The following is a 22,513-nucleotide window of genomic DNA, read 5'->3' as shown; positions in this document are numbered from 1 at the left end:
AACACTGCAGTTTCTTCATCCTTTCCTATGCAGAAGACATTATTTTGTTTCCTGTTCCTCAAGAGTTTCTATTCCACCAGGCAGTGTCCTTGATGAAAACAAATCAGGATTCCCAGCTTTCAGTGGAATTGCCCGTCTGACATGGCTAATTGACCTCTTTGGAGACCTCACTGTTACCTCTGCCACCAGAGAGAAGCAGAAGGATAAGAATTATTCCAGAATGACTGTTCACTTTCAGACAGCAAACAAGAAGTGAGTAATGTCTGTGGCAGCACGTGAGCCAGGCTCCTCATCATCTGCAGGACTTCTGCCTGCAGGAATTCTGCATTACCTTCTCCTCTTGTGGAAGCAGAATGGGTGGAGGCTGGCGTGAAAGTGTACATATCTTTTAAAGATGCATTTTATAATAGTGAGTTTGATCTCCCTTTTATTATGTGGTGACAATATCCTTCCTGTCAACTAGGATATTTTTAATAGCCTTGCTAAAAAGTTGTATATTATAACTATGAAGTAAGTCCCCAGTATTTCATTCTGTTGCATGACTACTCAGCTGGGTCCAGAGAGTGGTAGAAACTCTCAGGTTTGGTCATTCTGGGCCATCTGTGCAAAGTTCATGTCCTTTCAAATAAGTTGAAGTTACTTACAACATCAGTTTAAAGCAACCAGATACAATTTGAGAATTATCTGATATGAAAAGGTAGAGAGAAATTATCCAGTGGTGATGGAACTCCTTGTTCTTTTTTTTTTTTTTCTTTCTTTTTTGATTGCAGATATGCTGATAGACCTCTTAAGAAACCCAAACCTAGCCCAGCATTTTAGATAAATATGTAGTTAAAGTAGTAACCTGAAGGACTAGCTATTTGAGGAGTGAATAATCAGGACTCCTTTAAACTCTCAACTTCACCACATTAAGCATTTCATCAGCCACTCTACAAACCCATTGCAGTTTATCTTGGGATTATCATCTTGTCTAAGCAATCTTCCTCTCTCTTTAAATAAAACAGCATTTCCAATTCCTTTTGAAATGCACTTGTGAGAGAACAGAACTCTGTATACAAGCTCTGTTTACCCTCTTAGCAATTTGCTAGTAACATAAGTAGCTGTGAAGATCTAGATAGGGTGAGATTTTGAACTAAATCCAGCAGATGGAACTAGCGGGTGGTTTAAACATTTCCCTGGCTGTCCTGTCTCCTGGGTAGTCCTTAGCTGCTATGTATGATATTTGCTGCATACAGAGCAGGTTCTGGATGTTTTTTTTTTCCCTGCTCCTCTGCACTAACCAATATTTGCTTCTCTTGGCCACTACTATTTGTATGGACCAATGTTTTCTCACCATAAGTGTTTTAATAACTTCAGGGACAGTCAGTTTTATGCCCCTGGGATAATTTAGGGTGGGTGGAAAATTACATAGCGTTCCTGTATTGTGTTCAGTGCTGGGGCCATATTTCCTGCTGACCTTCCCCCACTGACGTCAGGGGAGTTACTGCAGTGGAGAATTTGGCCCACTCTCTGTCAAGTGAAGTTATAGCCCAGCAGTAATGGTGGTGGTGTTGCAGATCTAATTTTCCCAACCTTTATTTTGCTGAAGGATGGGAAAGGTCTGTACCTTTCATGAGAGCTATCCCATCCTTTTTTGAAAGACATAATACAGTAACCTTGAGAAATCAGGTTAATTCATCCTATTTTCCGCCTTGGAAAATACAGCAGGTGCAGAATGCAGGAGCCTGTGTTCTGCTTGTTAAGCAGGGATTTGTATAAAGGGTATAGTCTGTCTCAAGTGCACAGCCCACCCTCGCTGCCTGTCTGGCTCTGGGTGGATTTTGGAGGTGTGTGTTAATGCCTGCACCCAGCTATTTGAGAAATGACCTCTGCCTCTGTTGTGTGTCCAAGACAGCTGAGCTGACAGCCTCTCTGTGGTACAGCATTGAGCAATCCAGGAAGAGCCAAGCCTCTACTGACAGCGCGTCTGGTCTGGGACTGCAGTTCCTGTCCCAGCATTACAAAGCTTGGATTCAGCAAATGTCAGAAATCAATTTTTAGTGCAAGCTGGAGAGATAATGATTTGGGCAGCATTTCTTTTAATGTTAACTAGGGATAGGGTCCAATTGTCAAATTCTTATCCAAGCTAAGGGAGCCTCTCATTGATTTAACAATGAATTAAAAATATTGGCATTTTCAAAGAGTTAAAAGGAAAATGTTTAAAAGAAGTTGAAGACATTTCCTAAACATATACTGACAAGAAACATTTGAAGTTATGTTTTTATGGAGAGCTAAGCTTACAGAGTCTAATAAAATATCTTCAAATTGAACGTTCATAGAAAATGATGTCACAGATGCTTTCTGCAGAAGTCCCTGTATAAAATTTTAAGTTGAGTGGACCCAGAATTCTTTCAAGCATGAAACCAGCTTAATTCCTCTGGCAGTACAAAGAGTGTTGTCTTCATATTGGTTTGTTGAGCTGTTGCAGTCCAGCGAGGTTCACTCATTATTTGAGGAAAAAGGAGTTAGAAAAGCAAAAAAAGTTTTCCACTTTTTCAGTGTAGCTGACAAAATGCTATCAGTGTAGCTGAGAAAATGTTACCAGTTTACATTTTGGAAATACAAAATGGCCATAGAAAATCAGGGAGTTTTCTTTGCTGCAGACCGTTTGCTTTGCAGTCAGTATAAAGGTGGTTTGTTAGTGCTTGATTAAATGTTCTTTTTCTTCAACTACCCAACGTATGTAACCCAGCTTTATTCTTATATCAAAAACGTTGGATTTGTTGCCTGTAAGTAGCTCTACTAATGCTTCTAAATAACTAAATGTATCTGTAGCCAGATAATACTTTGATACAAATCTTTAATGAAAGTGGATAAATTGTCTATGAAAAAAGCGACAGCCCTTCACAATTTTCTGATAAAAAATACAAATCTGTTTCTTAAGCTACAAAATTGCTTAAATAATGTGTGGGCTTGCAACATACTTATCTTTATAGAAAAACAGGAGGCTTATTTCAGAGTAGAAGTTGTTGCTATTTAAAAATGGATACATTTTGCTTACCAATCAAGTAGAATTAACCTCTCTTTGGGAATGTGGCTAAAAATCCAATTGCAGAGGAAGATAGATCTATTAGTAAATCCAACATTTTCCTCCTCACTGATCTAAATCAGTCATTCTAATCACTTGGAATAAATTCTGCCTGCTCTGCATGCTTGTGCTTCTGGTTCAGTGGCTTCCCAAGCTAGAGTAGAAGGCATACACTTGAGCCTGATCACTGGTGTGCATCTACTCTGGATCACCCCAGGGAGGTGATCCTGCACTGACAGGGCCTGTTTTGGATCATATCAAGAGCTCTTTGCTATTACATGATGGAAATCTTTGCCTGTGCCTGCCCAGGGGTTTCTTCATGTCTACCCACCTGAGATAAAGCAGCTTTGAGTAACAGTGGCCTGAACCCTCTGTGACTCTTTACTATCATAGGAATATAAAACCAGCTCTGTCAAGTCAGAGCAAAGCCCAGCTTGCTCAGCTGCCTGCCCCTGACCCAGATCAACCTCGGGGAAGTAGGATGGGAACACAGCAAACACTGAGCAATATGCCCCCCAAACACAAACACCCTTCTGGCTTGCAGTGACATGCAGTCCTGGGCCTTCCTAAAACACATGGTGCCTTTGCATTTATTAGTCTTCTGAGATTTTTTTGGGGGGCATTTTTGCAGGCTGTGATTTTGGTATTTTTTTCCCCCCCCACTTGTTTTATTCTGTTCAGTCAGGTTCATCTGACCATGCTTAATTTGTAGGGGAGGTGGTGGAGATGTGGAAGTACAGGTGAGCAAAGAATAATTGATATGATTTAAATATAGAAACTGAATCCAAGAGCATAAAAGATGAGAGGTGCAGAAACATTAAGCTGAGCATTCTGCAGAATGTGTTCAGGGCAGATTGACAAGGACTTTGTTTCCAGTTCTAATGATACCGAAGATTTAATGGGCAGGACTTGGAGACAGAATTTATTCTTCCAGGCTATTGATGCCTTCATAATTTGTGAGTGGCAGACTAAAGTAGGCCATAAAGGACTTTGGAAGGGCCATCAATAACCAAGTAAGAAAAATAATGTGCATCCTCTAAACACAGGCAGTAGTGAGTGCTGATGAATGAGCTGCAGAAAGGCAGTGGTACGGCTCAGGCAGCTGACAAAAGACCAGAGAGGGAGCATTGTGACTGTGGCTGATGTTGAGGGCCATTCCTCAAAGGCATTGCAGTGTTGGGTCTAGGAGTCTGTTAAGACCCCTGAAGTGGCACAGCATGTCCCATGGCTCCTTTCTCTCAGACAAGAGAGGAATTTGGGAAGGAAGGTGTGAGCTATGCAAGTCAATAGCCAATACCACCAGGCTTGGTTTGGAAACTGTGCTATTGTGTTGGTGTAAGACAGGACTCTGCTCTGATTAAGAAAGGCCTGCTTGAGAGTCTGTGTAGGTATAATTTTAGGATCAGCACAATGCTCCCAGTGATGAGAATGAAAAATTTTAAAAGTTCAGAGAGCATGGACACATGTGTCTATGTCAGTGAATTTGTTCACTGGGGCTCAGCTCACATAGTAGCACCTGGGTCATCATTATGTACCCGTGCGACTTAAATCTGTTCTTGCTGGAGGCATAACTAGACTTTGAGGGCCTTTTGAGTTTAGTTGTGACTGAATGATGTACAAAATATTTGGACATTTAACTGTACTTTTCATCCAAGTCCACAAACAAACAGCCCACAGACTTCCCTCTTCCTTACGATTTGGCTTGATGTTGCTTGCTTCACTTTGTGCATAGGGAAAACCAAGCTGGACAGAGCCTAGACGGCGTGCTGAAAGTCATGGCGTGAAACAGTGGCAGAGTTAAGACTGTTACCTGCTGTTGAGCTCTATAACCACAAGGCATGTTGGTCAGGACACATTGCCTAAGTATGCAATAATTGATATTCAAAAATGTTGCATTTATCAGAGTATTTTCTGTAAATACTAAGAAAACAACACAAATGAATTAGAATTGTTGATTCAATTTCTTAATTAATAGTTTTTCTCTGCTCCTTCCCACTAGACCCTTGACTTGGATTGAAGAAAGAGGACCAGGGATGAGACGTGAAAAGAAAATCAACTTCTGCTTCACAAGTGGTTGCCTGGAGAACTTTCCTGAAGCCCCAAGGTCTTCCGTGGGCCTTTTCATGCAGGATCAGAACCTCTTTGCCAAGAAACTGCTGGGCCAGGTCTCCAAGGAGGAGCTGGCTGCTGAGAAATGGCGAATTTTGCGGTGTCTTGACCTTGCCGAGGTGATCCAGCAGTACTGTGAGGAGCCAGAGAAAATCTATTCCTGAGACTGCTCTTAGGGAAGGAAGAACATGGCAGACAGAAAAGCTGTAGGGCTAGAACTCACAGTTGTCATCAAGCAGTTGCTATTTCTGTTTCATTACCTTCTTTTTGAGTACTTGTGATTCCTGGGCTTTCCAGGTGTTCTGGGAGAGTCTGGGCAATACCCTGTGCCTTCTGGTTTGCACCAGAGCAAAGCAATTCCTCTGCTCTGATGCATCCCTGTCCTTTCAGGTAGTTAGGAACATAGCAACAGCAAGCTTTGCTGTGATTCAGCTGGGAATATCCCTGACAGTAGATCCTGCAGGACTGTAAATACTATATATATATAATTCTCTCTCCCAAGGTCCGTCCCCCCATTCCAGATATATCTGGAAATGAAATGTCTCAACAGTATTCATGTACTATTTTTGAGAATGAAGTTCCAGTTCAGTTTTCCACCTCTTTACTTGAAATACAGAACTTGTGCCACCACAGTCTTGACCTTTCTTCCAATTGCCCTGAATAGTTCTGTGTGTTTGCTCTAATTACTAGTCTTGCCTGTTAGGTATTGGGAGGGGGTGGTTTGTGTGTTTTTTGGGGTGCCTGGTTTTCACACTAGAGGTCAACTATGGTCAAATGAAATCTGTATTGCTATCAAACCAGAATAGAAGAAGAATCTTGTCTCTTGGTAGAGAGATGTTGATTTCATTCAGTTTCTCTGGTGCCCTGTGCTGATGTAGAAATCTTTTCCCAGCAGAGATGAGAAACATGCATTGAACTAATGCATTGCCTGCCTGCTCTCTATTGAACCTAAATATTTTTGGTTTTGTACTGGAAGCAGCATATTATTCTCCTTCCTTTGTGTTCTAATTCAGCATGGGAGTGGATCATAGCAAAAAATAATAAATATTTTGCATTTAAGAAAAGAAAATCACTAATGCAGTCCTGGAAACAGAGAAATTAATTGGGAATAGTGATGAATTTAGAATAGCATTGTAGAAAACAGCAATTTGCAAATACATCCGTGTGTTTATGTCGTGGTTTAACCCCAGCTGGCAGCTAAGCACCAGGCAGCTGCTTGCTTGTTGTACTTCAGTGGGGTGGGGGAGAAAATCAGCAAGGTAATAGTGAGGGGGGAAAAAAGGTGGGTTGAGATAATGACACTTTAACAGATAAAGCAAAAGCTACACGTGCAAGCACAGCAAAACAGGGAATTCATTCAGTGCAGGCAGGTGTTCAGCCACTCCCAGGAAATCAGAGCTACATCACACACCACAGCTACTTGGGAAAACAAGCATCATCACTCTGAATGTCCCCCCTTCATTCTCCTTCCCCAGTTTTATATGCCAAAAGGTATGGAATATTGCTTTGTGGTCAGCTGTCCTGGCTGTGCCCACTCCCAAATTCTTGTGCACCCCCAGCCTTCTTGTTTGTAGGGTGGGGTGAGAAGCAGGAAAGGCCTTGAGGCTGTGCAAACACAGCAATAACGAAACCATCCCTGTGTTATCAACACTGTTTCCAGCAGAATCCAAAGCACAGCCCCATGTCAGCTGCTCTGAATCAAATTAGCTCTACCCCAGCCAAAACCAGCCCAGGTTATTGCATATGACACCTGTGGGAATGGGTCTTTAGCATTTTTAGTGTAGTCACAGGATCACATATGAAAACATTATCGCTTCCCTAAAGAAGCATTTTAGTTTTAGAAGCCTAAGCACTGCACAGTGCTATTAACAATTCCTCTGGTTGCCTTCTACTTTCTAATTAGAGCATCTGCTGGTGCTGTATTAATAGAGAAGCCAACTTCAGTCTGTGCAATTGTTCTTTCAAACCAAAATAGTATTTTTTTTCTATTTTATCATTTGGGCAATTTTTTAATAAGGGAGCTTATATGTTGTGAATGTATACATGATTGCAGCTAGTCAATATTGACAATTAAGTCTTCGTTTGGGTAAATGTTCATTCAGGAGTTGGATACAATTCAGTCTGCTGGAAACAAGAAAGAAAAATCTGTACAATTTTCTCCCAAATCAGTCAGATTTTAGCAATGACTGGAGCTTGATGTGTGAATGAATTCTGCATGTGACATTTGTTTAAATCTACCCTATCTGTTACAATCAATGAAAATTCTTGTGTTGCCTTCAGTGGATTGAGACCCGTGTGAGCTGGCAGCTGATTTCTGCAGGCAGATCTGTGCTTGTCCACCCAAATGGATACCTTACTGAGCATTCACAGGGTGCTGCTGTGTTGGATATGGCATGGGCAGATCTGATGCTCTACAAGGGAGAAAAGTGGATTTTTGGCAAAACACAAACAAAAATTGGGACTGGAATGAATTAGAATCTTCTGTGTGTGTCTGCTAGGTATGACAGCCAGTGAAAGTTCCTGTTCCTTGACAAACTCCTGATCTGTGAATATGGGGTGAATGCCACTTGTTTACATGCTAACTCATAATGGGTAGCTGGGGAGAGAGGGAAAAGGGAAAGGAGATTCACACATCTCTAGGCATCAGAATTAGTCAGCACATCTCCCTGAGCATGCTCTGCAATTGCTGGTGAGAGCAGTATTTCCCTAGGAAACAAATTCATGGGAGCTGTGTAGAGCAGCAGTATAAAATTGTGCAGTGAATTGTCCTCTGGAGAAGCTTGCTTCTGTAGAGAGCACCTGGGGAAATCAGCTGGTTAATTTGAGCTAGGGAAGGCAGATGCCTCGAGCTTGGATATCCCACACTCCTTCATTCCCCTCCCATTCCTTCCAGCTGACCTGCTTACCTACTGCTGCCTGTCCTGCTCCTGGGAGCCTGCATCCTTTAAATGGCTTTTCCTTCTGCCCCGTGAATTTGCCAAGGTACCGTGGTTGTTTGTATGTGGGAGCTACTGGATGTCTAGTTCCAAATGTATGTATTGTTTAACCAGATGTTTAACTCACCAATAAAATACTGGAGCTGGTAATAATTCTTTTTTTGTTCCCTTTGTCCTTCATTAGCAGTTCCCATTGCCTGTGCTGAAAGTGGCTCTGTTGCAACTGGCCCTTTTCCCTTTTCACTCCTCAAGGCCTGTGAAATCCTGCCAGGGTCTACAGGCTGTGATAACATCCCAAAGACCTCATTTGCCTCCTTCTCCTATTTCAAAGTTCTGCATACAGGTGTGGTAGGATTTGTGACCTTACCTCACCTTATGAGCTCTCCCACAAAATTCCTGAACCCAGACAGTTTCAGAGACACAGAGGTATGGAAAGGCAAGTATAAGATATGACATGAGCAGTTATATTCCATTCTTTAGATACAGCTGATTTTCTACTCATTCTGCTGGAAATCACCCTACTCCTGTGGAACACTAGGATTCCTTTGCAGGAACCTTGTTTACTGCCTGGTGCTGTGAGTTTTCCTGGAAAGTGCTATGATGCACAATGCTCCCACGTGGAGATGTTCCTTTCGTGACAGAGGCTGGAGACTGACTCTGGCAGAGGAGAGGTGTGGAATCACTAACTGCAGCAAGCTAGCTGAAACCTGGAAACAGTGGTTTGACCCAAAGCCCTTCTCAGAGGGCTAGAGGTCATGGGGATGGAAAATTTCCAAAAAACAAAGAAACTAGATATTGGTATGAGGAGCTGGAAAGCTGTGCAAAAAGTTCTGGCTGAGATGGAGAGATGAGTATCATTCTGGGATCAACCTGAGAGCTTGTTCTGTGGGTCCTGGGAACAGGGTCTGATTTAACTTTGTGATTACTTAGGGTTATCAGGAACAGTATGGGAACATGGGAGGTGGGATCAGGGGGAGGGCAAAGAATACCAGGGGACTCCACAGGAGCTGCTTGAGCTGGGATTATTTATGAGGAGGACATCATTGGAACCTTACCCTGAGCAGATCAGAGGGACAAGGAAAGGGGAAGGCCAGGGCTGGCAGCTGTGCAGACTGGGGTTGCTTTTCAAATGGTCCTGCTGCATCAAAACCAGCTTTTTAAAAGGAATAGCGTGTTCAGAATGGCATCTGAGTGAAACTGCAGGGCTGAGCTTGGATTGCAGCTCCTCCAGCAGTTTGCAGAGGGGTCAAGGTGGTAAAGACTGAAGTGTACATCTATTTTCAGCTGTCATTCAAGATGTTGGACTCCTTCAGGTGTGCAGTATGATCCAGGGCCTTGGACATCCTCCCAGTTTGCAGGTGAGTGATGCACCAAAGGGAAACTGGCAGCGCTCTGTGCTGATGTAATTCATGCAGCAGCACTTACTGCTCCCTGAGGCATGTGATGTGCTCTGTGCAACAGTAATAAAACACAACACCAGGAAGCTAAGGATCTCCAGTAAGATGATAACCCCAGTTTTTGACAGAGATAGAGAGATATTTGGTTAGCTTTAAGTGCTGTAAGCTGCTATTTGTAGAGGCTGAATTAAATAAAGTTACAGGACTCTGTTGGGAAACCCATGAGAATTTTTGTTTAAAGAAGGGATGTAGCAGAGGTATTATCAGTAGCAGACTTCATCCCCAATCCAGAAGAACCAAGCCCTGAGATGGGCAAACAGAAGATGTCCATGCAGTACAATTTGGATCAATACAAAACACTGGAGCCACTCTGGCTGAGCTACCTCTGTTAGCACAAGGGCTGGCTTGCAATGTAATTTCATCTGACCAGATGTGCACAGCTTCTCAGCAGAGCTGAGTGGCCCAGGTGCAGCACTGGGCTAACTCACCAGGCCAGGGAAACACACCCACAGCTCACCTGAAGCACTCCTTTGGCTCCTGGCCTTAGCAGCATCAGCAGTAACTTCCTCCAGTTTACACTTCTGGGCTGCAAAGGGAACTGAAACACAGCTCCCAACCTGTGCTTTCGTGCTTTCTTACTGAGCCAACCTGAGTAAAACAGACAGCTTTTCTCTCACCCTTGAACATGACATAAGTGACAGGGCTGCTGCATTGTGATGGCAACAAAGCTGCAGGGACCATTGTGGTGTTACCAGTTACAAAGCCCCAGGTTTGTGCTTGGCTTCCACATCTTGGCAATAAACACACCTTACTGGAGCCCAGCTATATGCAGGTCAATAAGCAGAGAAATTTAAAACTAACAATTTAAATAAAATTACCATCATCAGAAGATCTGAATAGTAGCCTGCAGAAATGCATGCTAAAACTTATAAAAATAACTGTATCCTGATCTAATAAAAATCACTTCATCTAGGTTACTACTTCAAAAAGCTTTTCTAAAACTTCTTACTCAGGGAATGTTAGATCATGTTGTGTGTGAGCCGCCTTTCTGATTTAGCTGCTGCTGCTGGTACAACCTGCCTTCTGGAGTTCCTGTTTACCACACCTGGTGTACTGTGCCATCCTGCCTGACCTCCAGTGAGTCAACCTTTTTCCCTGATAAAAGTCAACCTACAAAGAATCCAGGAACATGACTCTAAAACAGCTAGATTGCCTCAAGACAGTGAATAAGTAATTAACAAATTATGGCTTTCTGATGTTCTGTGCATGGGTGTTATTTGAGTAACAAATAAGTTAAAGTAATTTTAAAATGCTAAATTAATCATTAGCAGAAATTCCAGACAAACTTGACAGATTAACAATAATAGTAACAGTAACAACAACAATAATAATGATAATAATAACAATACCAATAATATTGTCTGAAATAATGTCCCTTTGTGAATATTCTGTCTTTTGGGAGTTCTAAAACACCCCAGAAACAGATAGGATAAATCTCTGTATTAGTAGAAAGCTGTGAGTGAACGATTAGCTCTTTTTTCTTACATAATTCAAATGTTGTCTGCAATTCAAATATAGTTCTAATTAAAATAGTGTCTTCCAACAATTTGGAAAGCAGTGCTCTGGCAGCATTTGGGTTTTTTATTTGATGCCAGGATTTATTGCTGGTGTCCCAGTCTGAGTAGGCAGCAGTATCCTCCTCCTGTGTGACACTTCAAGGGGCTGTTTATATCTCCTGTCTCTCTCTTCCTCTCACCTACATCAAGGGCTCCTCCACCTTTTAGAAACTATGCAATTCCCTTTTTAGTTGTCATCTCTCCTTTATTCTGGCCCTTATTATAAGCAGTACTTGTAGATAACATGGCTTTGCAAAGACTTGGTGAGTTTTCAAATGAATCAGTATCCCTTCTCTCAGTTCCCTCTGATGTGAGTTTTCATTTTATGAATTCCACCACTGGTGGATTTGTTATTGAGTTCAGCAGTTTTAAGCCTTTTCTTTCTAGTACTGAAACAAAATGCACATTTATTATAGAAAAGTCCTGGATGCTGACATTATCCTGTCATTAATATTGCATTTTTTGCATATGGGGACTGTTTTAATTACTAATTTTGTTCACATAGACAGTGTTCATCTTTAGACCTTTTCTTTTACTATGCTGAAACCTATTTGTCTCCAGACTTCAAATGTTATAGAAATTTCTTTAAGAACTGTTAAGGTGTAGAGTTACAAATGAACTATCATCATCTTTATCTTATTTTGACCTATGGTAAAATCCAAACTATCTGTGTTCCTGTTTCTACCTGTATGGCTGATCTTGCCTGCTATTCCAGCTGCATTGAACTCAGGCAGAATGGGTTTATCTGTGGGTCTTTGTGCACAGCTTGCCTCTCACCAGGCGTGCTTTTTGCTCTGCACAGCGCAACCCACCTCTGCTGCAAACCTGCTGTGTTCTAAGGTTTGCTTCTCTTGTAATAGCACACCCTGCTGTTGTACCCTCACCTCTCTGGGCCCATGAGACTGTTGCTCATATCTGCTTTATTACAGGTACCTGTTTTATTACATGACCATGTAGGTCATAACTGCACACCAGTGCACTCCTGTGTATCTTGTTTCTCTGTTTGTATCTTGTTTCTCTGTATTAAATTATCAGCCATTACAGCTTTCTCTACATTTGCTTTTGAGCTTGATTTTATTAGGAGCTCATCTTTCAGTCTGTCATCCCAGCCTGCCAAGGCACAGGCATTGTCAGCTGTAGCCAGGTTACATGCTCATGAATCATTTTGGAATGTCCTTGATTTCACTTATCAGAGTATAGCCCAAGTGGACTCAACCTTTTTTTTTCCATTCTATGCCTTCATTTTGTTGCTTCCAAATCCTTTTGCAGGATGCTCTCAGAAATTCAATGCTCTCAGAAATTCAGCCCTGTGCATGGCAGAGTGTGGCTGTGGTATTTTAGGGTGCAACATGGCACACATTTATTTGGGCAGGACCATCAAGCACCCACTGCTTGTTCCGGCCAGGCTGCCTCTATGCAACTGTGGTGCTTTCATCTTCTGCTGCTTTAACTGTTGAGGTTCCTCCAGGCGTGCTGTGCTGCTGCAGTATTTGCCCTTTTCCAGCATTTGAAGGTGTGGCCCTGAGATGATTAGCAAGAGGATCAACAGAGGGCTGTGAAGAAAGGAACAGGCAGCAGTAATTCTCCACCCAAAATCTGGCCAACAGTGGGAGGGATGGAGCCTGTTGTGGAGGGAGGAGAGAGAAGGCTGAGCAGTCAGTCTCAGTCACCACTTCACCAGCACCCCCTCAACAAGGTAGAAAGGTGGACTCACATTCCAAGCTCTTGATCTTCCCCTTGATGTCCCACAGAAGTGGTTTCAAAGGGGTCAAGTGTCCCTGAAGGTGGTTGACACCAGTCACAAAGGGAAATCTGGTAGAGGAAGGCTCCCTTTGTCTCTTACCTTGTACACACCTTCCTCAAACATAGCTTGCCTTCTTTTGAATTGTAGCAAAGAGCCACATTCCTTTTAGCATCTATTTCAAGAGGCTCCTTCTTGCCAGCCCACAGCACCATCTGGGTTTTGGAAAGGAGGTGAGATGGGAGTGCAGCACAAGGTAAGGTTCAGCACCATGCCTGCCTTTTGGTGCTCTGTGTGGGAGCTGTGCCTCACTGTGGGAGTATGGAGAGTGATGGAGGAAACCCACCTGGGAGCAGGGTTTCACCTGGACACTGTGCTCTCTTTTCCTGCCTGTTCAGTTCCTATCGTGTGATCTGTAGTAGTAAGGGCTTGTCCCATGGCTTTGGAAATCCTGGAGTGGAGAACAGAAATTTCCACATGGAGTGAAGCTCTGGACACAGTATAGGATTGGGCTGGTCACAGTCAGTTTGGCTTCTTCTTGTCACCCTTTGAACAGCAGGATTTGTACATTTTCTTTCTCATAGCTGTTCAAAAGTCACCTTCTGAAGGAGGCAGCGATGCCTTGACTGGCTGCATGGGACTGGACAGCCGTGCTGCTGCCTCAGGAAAGTCCAACAATCTACCAGCTCCCTTGGGGAAGCATTGGAATTTGATCTGTAGCATCACAATGCAAACCTCACTATTTTCTTACTCCATTGTATGTAGACCTCTCTCTCTCTTCATGAGTATTTTGTACATTCGAGTTGCCAGCCCCAGAACAAAGGTGAAACCAGTGCTTCTGGAAAGTGATGAGTTGCTACAATAGAGATGTATGGGAAAAGGATAAAAAAAGTGAAAACTAAATAATTCCAATAAAGAAAAGGTAGAGGAATTTTACCTCCACTCTTAGTTGCCTCAGTAAGATACTCCACAGGGTTCATCTATCCTCTGCATATGCCGCTGAAAGGATTTTTTTCTGCATTCATATCCAGTTTGCAACAGCTTATAAGAAGATGTCACTCACAATGCTCTGGTCCCTGAGTATGTTCAGGCTTGCTTATTAGGCAGAAAACTGCAGTAAATCATAGTCAGGCAGCTATTACTGCCGGTGTAATATCTTGCTATTAATGCAGCTCTGATCTCTTGGAAATTCAGGACACAAACTAATTTATATCAACAACTCAGACTCAGTCCTGTGAACATATCCCACTGATTCTTAATGCATTAAATAATCACAGTTTAATCTGCCTGTCTGATTTTGGCTATTCATGTCAGGGAACAGATTTGTTTTAAACGATGTCTTGCAGCTATTTTCTTTTTGACTGTTCAGTTTATTCAGACTAAAGCAAACAGTTTTCACATAGCAAAAGCCTCACATAGGAATCCTTAACTGTGCAAAAAGAATACAAAGGGTAACAACATCAAAATGTACTACATCTCACCCACTTTCTTCTAAATGCAAAACAGAGATCCTCTTGAGTTGATACTTGTCTATCTGAGCTCCTTCTAAGACCCTCTCAGAGAAGCTGTGCCATTAACCTGTCACAGCAAAAAAGAAAAGCAAAGCTGGAGGGACATCTGTTGATTGGAGGTGCAACAAAATTGGTCCCAGCAGCATCCAGGGGAGGTGCAACAAAATTGGTCCCAGCAGCATCCAGGAGTGGGATTTATTCAAGGGAGGTGTTCAGTGGTGGCGTGTGGATGCAGCAGTGGAACCATGTCATTTGTCTGGCTGTCACAGAATAAACACACAGCGAATAAAGGCCAACCTGAGCACGTCTGGGGCAGAGCTGGCAAGAGTGTAATTCCATTTTGTGGCTCCAGAATGGATTTTTTCCCAGACTGGGAGAAAACAGAATTTCTGACCAATTTTTGCAGGCTTGGAAAGTGAGTTTGAATAGTGATTGAGGTCTCTAAACTGCAAAGTAACACTTTGCCTCATTTACAACTGATCTGGGTTTTTCTTCTTTTCCTCAGATCACTCTGAGTCAGGCAGAACAAACATCTCGCAGGACAGGTTTTTGCCTTTCAATGCAGACTTTATGACTGTCAGGAAATATTCCTATTAAATGAAACAAAAAATAAAATAAAAGCTCTATTTGGAAATTGAAAAGTGCATTTCCGGGATTGAGCAACACCATGTGAGATGTCATTTTTTCAAGGCAGCTCATTGTAAGAGTTTCAGGGGTGGCAGACAAAAATACTACAATACAATAGTACTAAAGTCAGATTTTAAATTGAAAACAAAACCCAAACATAAAAAAGATGTAGAATTTAAATTTGGCTAAAATTGCATTTGAAATTAAAATGCAATGCCTGTAGTTTATGGAAGTAAAGTAAAATAATGTGATAAAACCAACCAATAAAGCAATGCATATTTTCCATCTAAGTTTAAGATAAAGTTGCTGAAACTGGGGAAAGCTCTTGGCAAAATAACTAGGGCCAGAATTTTTGAATTAGTAAAATAGGTTTCTATAGCTCTAACTTCTCACAGAATGCTTTTTTCATTTTACTGTATTTATTTCAATACAGTTTCCTCCAAACAATGACTAAGCAGTAACTAACAAATGAAGTTTAAAAAGCAGAAATACTTGCTTGGTTCTTCAGGTCTGGGCTTACAAATACAGTTTTATGTTACTGCTGTTATAAATTAGAATAGTCCACGTGCCATCCAAAGCAAATCACAAGTGAAATATTGATAGCTCAGTAAATAAAAAATGTCATTTGTTCTAAAAGAATAAAATGCTATCACATACACTGTAGGTATATGAACATTCCTTGTATTCTATCTTGCAGAGTAACAGGCAATAAGTAAAAGTGAAATGTAAGTTTTACACAGAAGTTATTTGTGTTTTTGTCAGTAGTTCTCCATTGATGCAGTTCAATTCTGGTCTCAAAAGTAGGTACAACTACATATTCAACAGATTTAAAACCTGCTATTTACATTGAAGTGATTTGTCTTACTTAATTAAATCCAAATTTTCAGATATCAATATTTGATACTTTCAGATATCAATATTGATATCAATTTTAAAATATCAATATATTATTAATTTGTAGCTTAATCAATATATATATAAATTAGATAATCTTTTAAGTTCCCTGACAACTCAAACCATTATATGGGAGTAGCCTGTCATGTGTCTAGTATTAAACTGAAATTTGTTGGTTTCCAGCTATGCAAAGAGATGGAAAATTCAGAAGAGTCACCTCAGTGATAGCCCAAACTCTGAATTTTGGCCCCATCATATTTTGCCCTGTGTCCCTAACCTCAAAGTGAGATACTGGAGTCTTGGTGTATTTGGGATATTTCCACTGCTTCCAGAGAAGTTGTAGAGCTTTTAGAGGTTCTGTGCAAGATGTCCACACAGCCAACACATGGAAATACTTATCTGGAGAAAATGAATGTATCCTGCATGGTAGGAAAGAAAGGCACTATCACAGATGAAACATAACTTTGGTCTATTCCCTCTTAACCACAACTGGCAATTACTTCAAGGTTCCTTCAGCCACACAGGGAAGTCATCTTGATGGAAACCAGATCTAGGGCATGACAATTAATCTGGCACTGGTGAGTGTGGCAGCAGCTCTCTGGTCACAGAGAGCAACAGACAACTTTCCCAGGTATTGTGCTGGAAAAGTCTGTGAGAAGATCAGAGAAAAGAATGAGAAACAATTCTTAACTTGCTGCATTGTGAACATGTGGAATGTGTTATGGAGATTTATTTACCAAAGGGTGGTTTCTTAATTAGCTAATGGTGATGGTGTTTGGATTGGAGGACCAGTTAAGTCCACCTGTAGCAAACTAGGATATAAAAGAGCAATGGGTTTCTTGATTAAGATTATTGATTTGCCTTCTGTGAATCATGGAGTTTAGGTAACTTATTACCACTTTGGGGACCATTGCTGTGACAGGTGAGGAGCTGAGTGTGGAGCTGGGCAGTGAGATGTTTACGTGGCTGGCTTTGACTGCAGTCATGGTCCAGGTTTATCCAGTGAGAAAATGTATAGAGTAAGTGAAGGGTTTAATTTCGTAGACTGGGAAACTGCAGTTAATATTCTTTTTCTGAAGGAGTTGCTGTTCTTGAAGTATGACAATTTTCCTGGTGCTCACCTGATGGAGGAGAGGAGGAGCCAAGCAGTGAGCGTGGCCAGAAGGTGGGGAAGGCATGGGTTCCTAAAAGCCTTCACAGACTCTTTCTGGTTCTGATGGTAATCAAGAGAAATGGTAGCTAGAATTTGGCAGAGGGAAGGGATGTAAAAATGTTTCCTGCCTTTGTCACCCAGGCTAAGCAAAAGTGGAAAGCAGGGGGACAATTTATCTTGCTTTGGAAACTGGCAGTACCTGCTTTTAAATATATATGCAACCTATGTATTCATTCATGACTAAAGATAAATATCCTCTTAACCATATGTTTATATTCTGTTAAGTGACTGTGGCATCAAGGATTTCTAACTCTCCTGCCCTTCTGTTTCTCTGAGATCAAGCTGACTTCTTTCATTCAGATGTTTGACAAGTGCTTCCCTCCTGGCCTGTCACTGCTTGGCATCACCCCATGGGTCGTGTCCAGCTGTGCCCCCCCCTGGGGCTAACATGGGCCAGCTGCCACAGGCTCCTTTCCATCCTAACACCCAGCAGCCAGCAGAGAACTTGGGAGAGGAAGGAAAGGTTTTCCATCTCTTCAGTCAGCCAGGTCGAGCCCAGGACAGGTTTGGGAGCTCTCCTCTGAACCCTTGTTTAGTGAAGGAGCATTTCTTGTGCCAAAGCTGCACTGAAGGGAAGGACAGAAAGCAAATCCTCTGAGACTTGTGAGAAAAATATTTCCTCTGCAGACTGGGGCTGGCTGGAGCTATGCAATACCTTCCAAATGGCTCATAATGTGTTAGATGTAGGAGTGGTGCTTACCTGTAGTTCCTCATACTTGTGGTTTTTTGTGTTGGGTTAAGTAAAGAAGCCTCAGCTATAGTTATTTTGTCTGGGAGGAGTCCCTAGTTTTGAAGACTCAGTGTGGGGGCTCACATTAGGATCTTTGGGATGTTCATTTATGGGTACAGTTTCCCTCAGGAATAGGAGTAGAAGGACAGGAAACCTGAAGAATCACCTAAATACTATAAACTTCCTAGGTAGCTGTGGCACTCAGGTGGATTTCTGTGAAAAAGTGGTTTCTGAAAATGGAAATCAAAAAAAATGTTAAAATTCTCCTAAATGTGAAAGCTGTTTTGTTTAAAACAAGCATATGTAACATTTGTAAAACAAAGGGAAAAAATAGGAGAATTAACATCTGTAATATTGCTTGAAATACAAATCTGCCGTTGATTTCACTCCCTGAGTGCAACAGTTCACTGTGTTTTACAAGAGGGTTCAGCCAGGACAAGGATTATATCCATTATCTTTATTTATTAATTCTTATTTTGTTATACAGAAGCCAGGGGGGAGGAAGGGGCAGAATGGATGCTCCTTCTTTGTGTGGGAAAAAGGCCATCTGAAAATTAGCTGCTTCCAAGCTGGGAGCAGACTCTTCTCCCCAGGGAAGTATTCCTCCATCTGCATTGCTACTCTGAATCAGCAGAGTTTTGGAGAAACTGGAAGAGCATGTGGCTGGGGAGAGATTAGAATAGCAAGAAGCAACTTGATGGTGCCTTAGGGACAATGCAATCTTCAGCAGCAAAGGGCAGAGGGGAACTAATCTCCCCTTGAAGCATGGGTTTTGTGACTGATATTACCAGCATGCCACTAGAAATCCTGACCAAGAAGAGCCATTCCAAAGCTAGGTAAACCTGGATGGTGCTAAGTTACTTTTCCTGGGAGAAGAGATGTGTCCAATGCTACTTAAACCTCCTCACCTCCTGAGCTGTGCTATTTCAGCCTTAGGCAATGTCAGAATTAAGGTATGATAGCCGTGTTTCCTGCCTGCTGACTTAATTTGAGTTCACTGTACCAGCCTTATTGGGAATGCAGCCCACAGGCTGAACTTCCATCCTCAGAGACACAGTCATGGTTCATCCTGACCCTGACTGGCTGTAAAGGTGACATCTCAAAGCTCCATGCAAAACAAGAACATCATGGATTGGCAAACTCAATTTTTTGCACTTGTCACATGAAAAGAAAGTTTTTCTTGCAGTCCAGCACGCTTCCCCTGCAGTGTGTAAGTCTGAAATTATTGATCCTATTTCAAGTTACATGCAATTCCAGGAACCATCCTGGGTTTGGAATAGCAAATGCTAGTGTTAAGAGCACCATATTCTGCTCTGACACTTCAAACAGGTAATACCTGTATATTTTACACCTGGATTAAACTTCTTTGTTGAATGGAAACACATTCAACAAATACAACTGGATTAAACCTCTTTGTTGAATGGAAACAACCCAGGAATGCTAGTAGAATGGAATGTCTGGTTTAATCCACTGAATTGGGTTTGTTTTTACAGATTTTTTTTTTAACTTGTGAATCCAGTTTCTTTTGAATATAGATGGCATATCCTCCAAACATCATTCATATCTTAAACTGGCATACTGCCTGCTCTTGCTGGCATCATTTTTCTTGTTATCTTTGTCTTACAATAAATTCAGAGTCTGTTTACTCGGTTTGTGCAAGTTCCTTTGTAATTGCTGTAGCAATATATAAGTTCAAGTTGGACTGACTTTTAATATCCCTCTTAGTGCTGTTTGTTGAAGCACAAAGTTAAAGTTTGCAGAAGGGACTTAGAGATGAAACAAGACCCACAAAGCACATGAAACATTCAGTGCTATTAGAACATGTGGGGTTTCTAAATCAAAAGAGCTGCAAAATGCTGTACTGAGCTGATATTGCCATCAGAATACCTTCTTCTTCTGATGGTTGTGCCCTATAGCTCTCTGTTGGTGTCAGTAGAGCAAAATGGTCACTTGTTTGTTAAATGAGCTGTCCAAGAGTGGGCAGGGGTAAAATAGTGTCAGTGGAACAGTGACTCAGCCTTTGAGAAACTATACTCAACATCTTTTTGAGACTGGTGAAGTGGATGCTTCTGCATATGAGGTACTGAATGTCCTGGCTGGCCTTGCAGCCCCAAAAGGCTTGAAAAGAGCATGAGTGAGGAAAGGGCTCAGTGAACTAAGTTGCAGGTGGATTTAGGGATTTTTACAGGGAGAAAAACATCTGTGGGGAAAGCTGGTGAAAGCAAGCCTCAGTGGGCATCTCAGAGAAGAAAGGAGAATGGGGTGTGTTCTCCTTTCAGAGAATCTAGAGCTGGGTTTGGAAGAGGAGAGGGAGCCTGAGAGAGGGAAAGTATGGGTGACATGGTTGGGCAGGAGAGTGAAATATTGTGTGGAGAGCAGTGATGAGTGCTGTTCCTCAGGGGCCAAATACTGGGACTGTATAACACCTTTGTCAGTGACGTGTACAACGGGATCAAGCACACCCTCAGCAAGTTTGCTGATGACACTGAGCTGTGTGGTGCAGTCAGCACACTGGAGGGAGGGAATAATGCCATCCAGAGGGACCTGGACCTGAGAGATGGACCTGAATGAACTTCATGGGCTACAGGCCCAAGTGCTAGGTCCTACACCTGGCTTGGGCAATCCCAAGCACAAATAAGCTGGGCAGAAAATGGATTGAGAGCAGCCCTGGGGAGAAGGAGTTGGGGGAGTTGGTTGACAAAAAGCTTGACATGACCCAATGTGAACTTGCAGCCCAGAAATCCAGCTGTGTCCTGGGCTGCATCCACAGCAGTGTGGCCAGGGAGGGGATTTTGTTCCTCTACTCTTGCGAGAGGAACCCCACCCTGAGTGCTGCATCCAGCTCTAGGACCCCCAACATGAGAAGGACATGGACCTGCTGGAGCACATCCAAAGTAGGGCCACAAAACTCCCAGAGGGCTGAAACCTCTCTCCTCTGAGCACAGGCTGAGAGAGCTGATTGCTCATCCTGAAAAAGTGAAGGCTCCAAGGAGGCCTTGGATCAGCCTTCCTGTACCTAAAGAGAGCTGGAGAGAGACTTTCTACAAGGGCCTGTAGTGGCAGGACAAGGGGGAATGGCTTTAGATGAGACATAAGGAAGAAATTCTTTTCTGTGACTATTTTCTGTGGTGAAACACTGGAACAGGTTGCAGAGAGAAGTTGTAGATACCCAGTCTCTGGAATTGTTCAAGGCCAGGCTGGATGGGTCTTTGAGTAACCTCACTTAATGGAAGATGTCCCTGCCTGTGGTGGGGAATTAGAACTAGATAATATTTATGATCCCTTCCAATCCAAATTGTTCTGTGATTCTACCCAGGAAAGAGATGAAGCAAACAATTTTAAGATGGAAAAACTGAAGTTGGAATGATTTGCATAAAAATAACAATCAGGTAAAAAAAGGAAAGGATATGTGTTTTGATGGGAATTGGGAAAAAGCAAATCTGCCATCCTCAAAAGAAGAAACTTTTACAGACAAAGGAAGAGAGTGTCTTGTGGGAAGAATAGGAAATATAATGGGCTTGGAAGTATTGATGAGAGATGGAGTTTTAGGGAATTAAAACAATACAGGGAAAGGAAGAAAGGAATTTCATCTCAGAGGCAAAATGGGCTTGCAGAATACAAGGACCAGATATAAATGTTGCAGCAGGACAGGATCATCCAAGGAGTAGAAAGGAGCAAAGACATAAAATGAAGAGCAAAGTAGCAGAATTTAGAGGAGGATGAGTTTTTAGGAGAAAGAACAGGATATACTCATTCTCAATAGAACTGCTATTCTCTTCCACCATCCTATTGATACCTGTTTTCTTGTTATCTTCATTGTCTATCCATGTTTCTATTTTTGCCATTTGCTCCATACCACCATCCTCACTCATGAGGAAGAAGTTCAGAAGGCGCCTTCCCTGTGTAATGTTGCCCTCAGGTTGAATTTAGCAGATATTTTGACTTCTGATAAGTTGTAGATGGAGCTCTCTGCTTTCCTATTATCACTATTATCACAGTGTTTTGTTTACTTCCTGGGAAATGTCTTTGCCTCTTCATTTGAGACAGGTGCTTCTCTTCCAAACAACACTGGATTCTTGAATTTTTTTTCCCAGCATCTCTTTACAACATTTACAAAGAGCCAAAGTCCTTCTGTGCTGGGGGAAGCCGCATCAGTCACTAGCAGGTTCAATAAAAAGAGACCACTTGTGTACAACGATCAATAGATCTGAATGCAATTGTGGTAAGTGAGAGGAAACTGTGTGTCATGAAAGAAGGGGGAAAGGCTGGAGAAAACCACTGAGTGAGAATGCCACTTACACTGGAAAACCCTACTACATCTTTTGCTAGAAAAGCCTTTGCAGTGCAAAGTTATCATAACTGACCAAAGTTAATGGGACCTAATCTGGCACTGAAAGGGTTAGACACGACTATTGTTGATGTAGGAATGGATTTTGCAAGAGTGTGTAAAGATAGCAACAAACAAGGAGATCAAGACTCTGATGATCCCAGAGGGACACACACAGTGCTATTTGTATCCAGTGTTCAGACCGGCCTCTTACTGATCTCAAAAATATGAACTAGAGATACTGGGAGCAGGAGGTAAGAGATGTAGGATACTAGGTTTTCTGAAAAAATACATGGGTAAGTATTTGGCAGCACCAGGCATTGAATCCTTGTGCAAAATTATTAT

At 42.1% G+C, this 22,513-nt stretch overlaps 1 protein-coding gene across 3 annotated transcripts in view; it reads left to right on the top strand.

Moving 5' to 3' along the window:
- The window catches only part of BLVRA (biliverdin reductase A), a 29,243-nt gene extending 20,978 nt beyond the window's left edge, over positions 1–8,265 (top strand). For all 3 annotated transcript variants that reach the window (XM_063158061.1, XM_063158069.1, XM_063158056.1), the window contains exons 6-7: positions 81–252; positions 5,067–8,265. In XM_063158061.1, coding sequence (XP_063014131.1) covers positions 81–252; positions 5,067–5,340 — 446 coding nt within the window. In that variant the 3' untranslated portion in view covers positions 5,341–8,265. The remainder of the gene's footprint in view (positions 1–80; positions 253–5,066) is intronic.
- Positions 8,266–22,513: the final 14,248 nt, after the last annotated feature.

Source organism: Melospiza melodia, chromosome 1 (assembly GCF_035770615.1).
Source record: "Melospiza melodia melodia isolate bMelMel2 chromosome 1, bMelMel2.pri, whole genome shotgun sequence".
Taxonomy (NCBI): Eukaryota; Metazoa; Chordata; class Aves; order Passeriformes; family Passerellidae; genus Melospiza; species Melospiza melodia.
The sequence above is the reverse complement of the archived record's forward strand: the minus strand, read 5'-3'. Positions and strand labels throughout refer to the sequence as shown.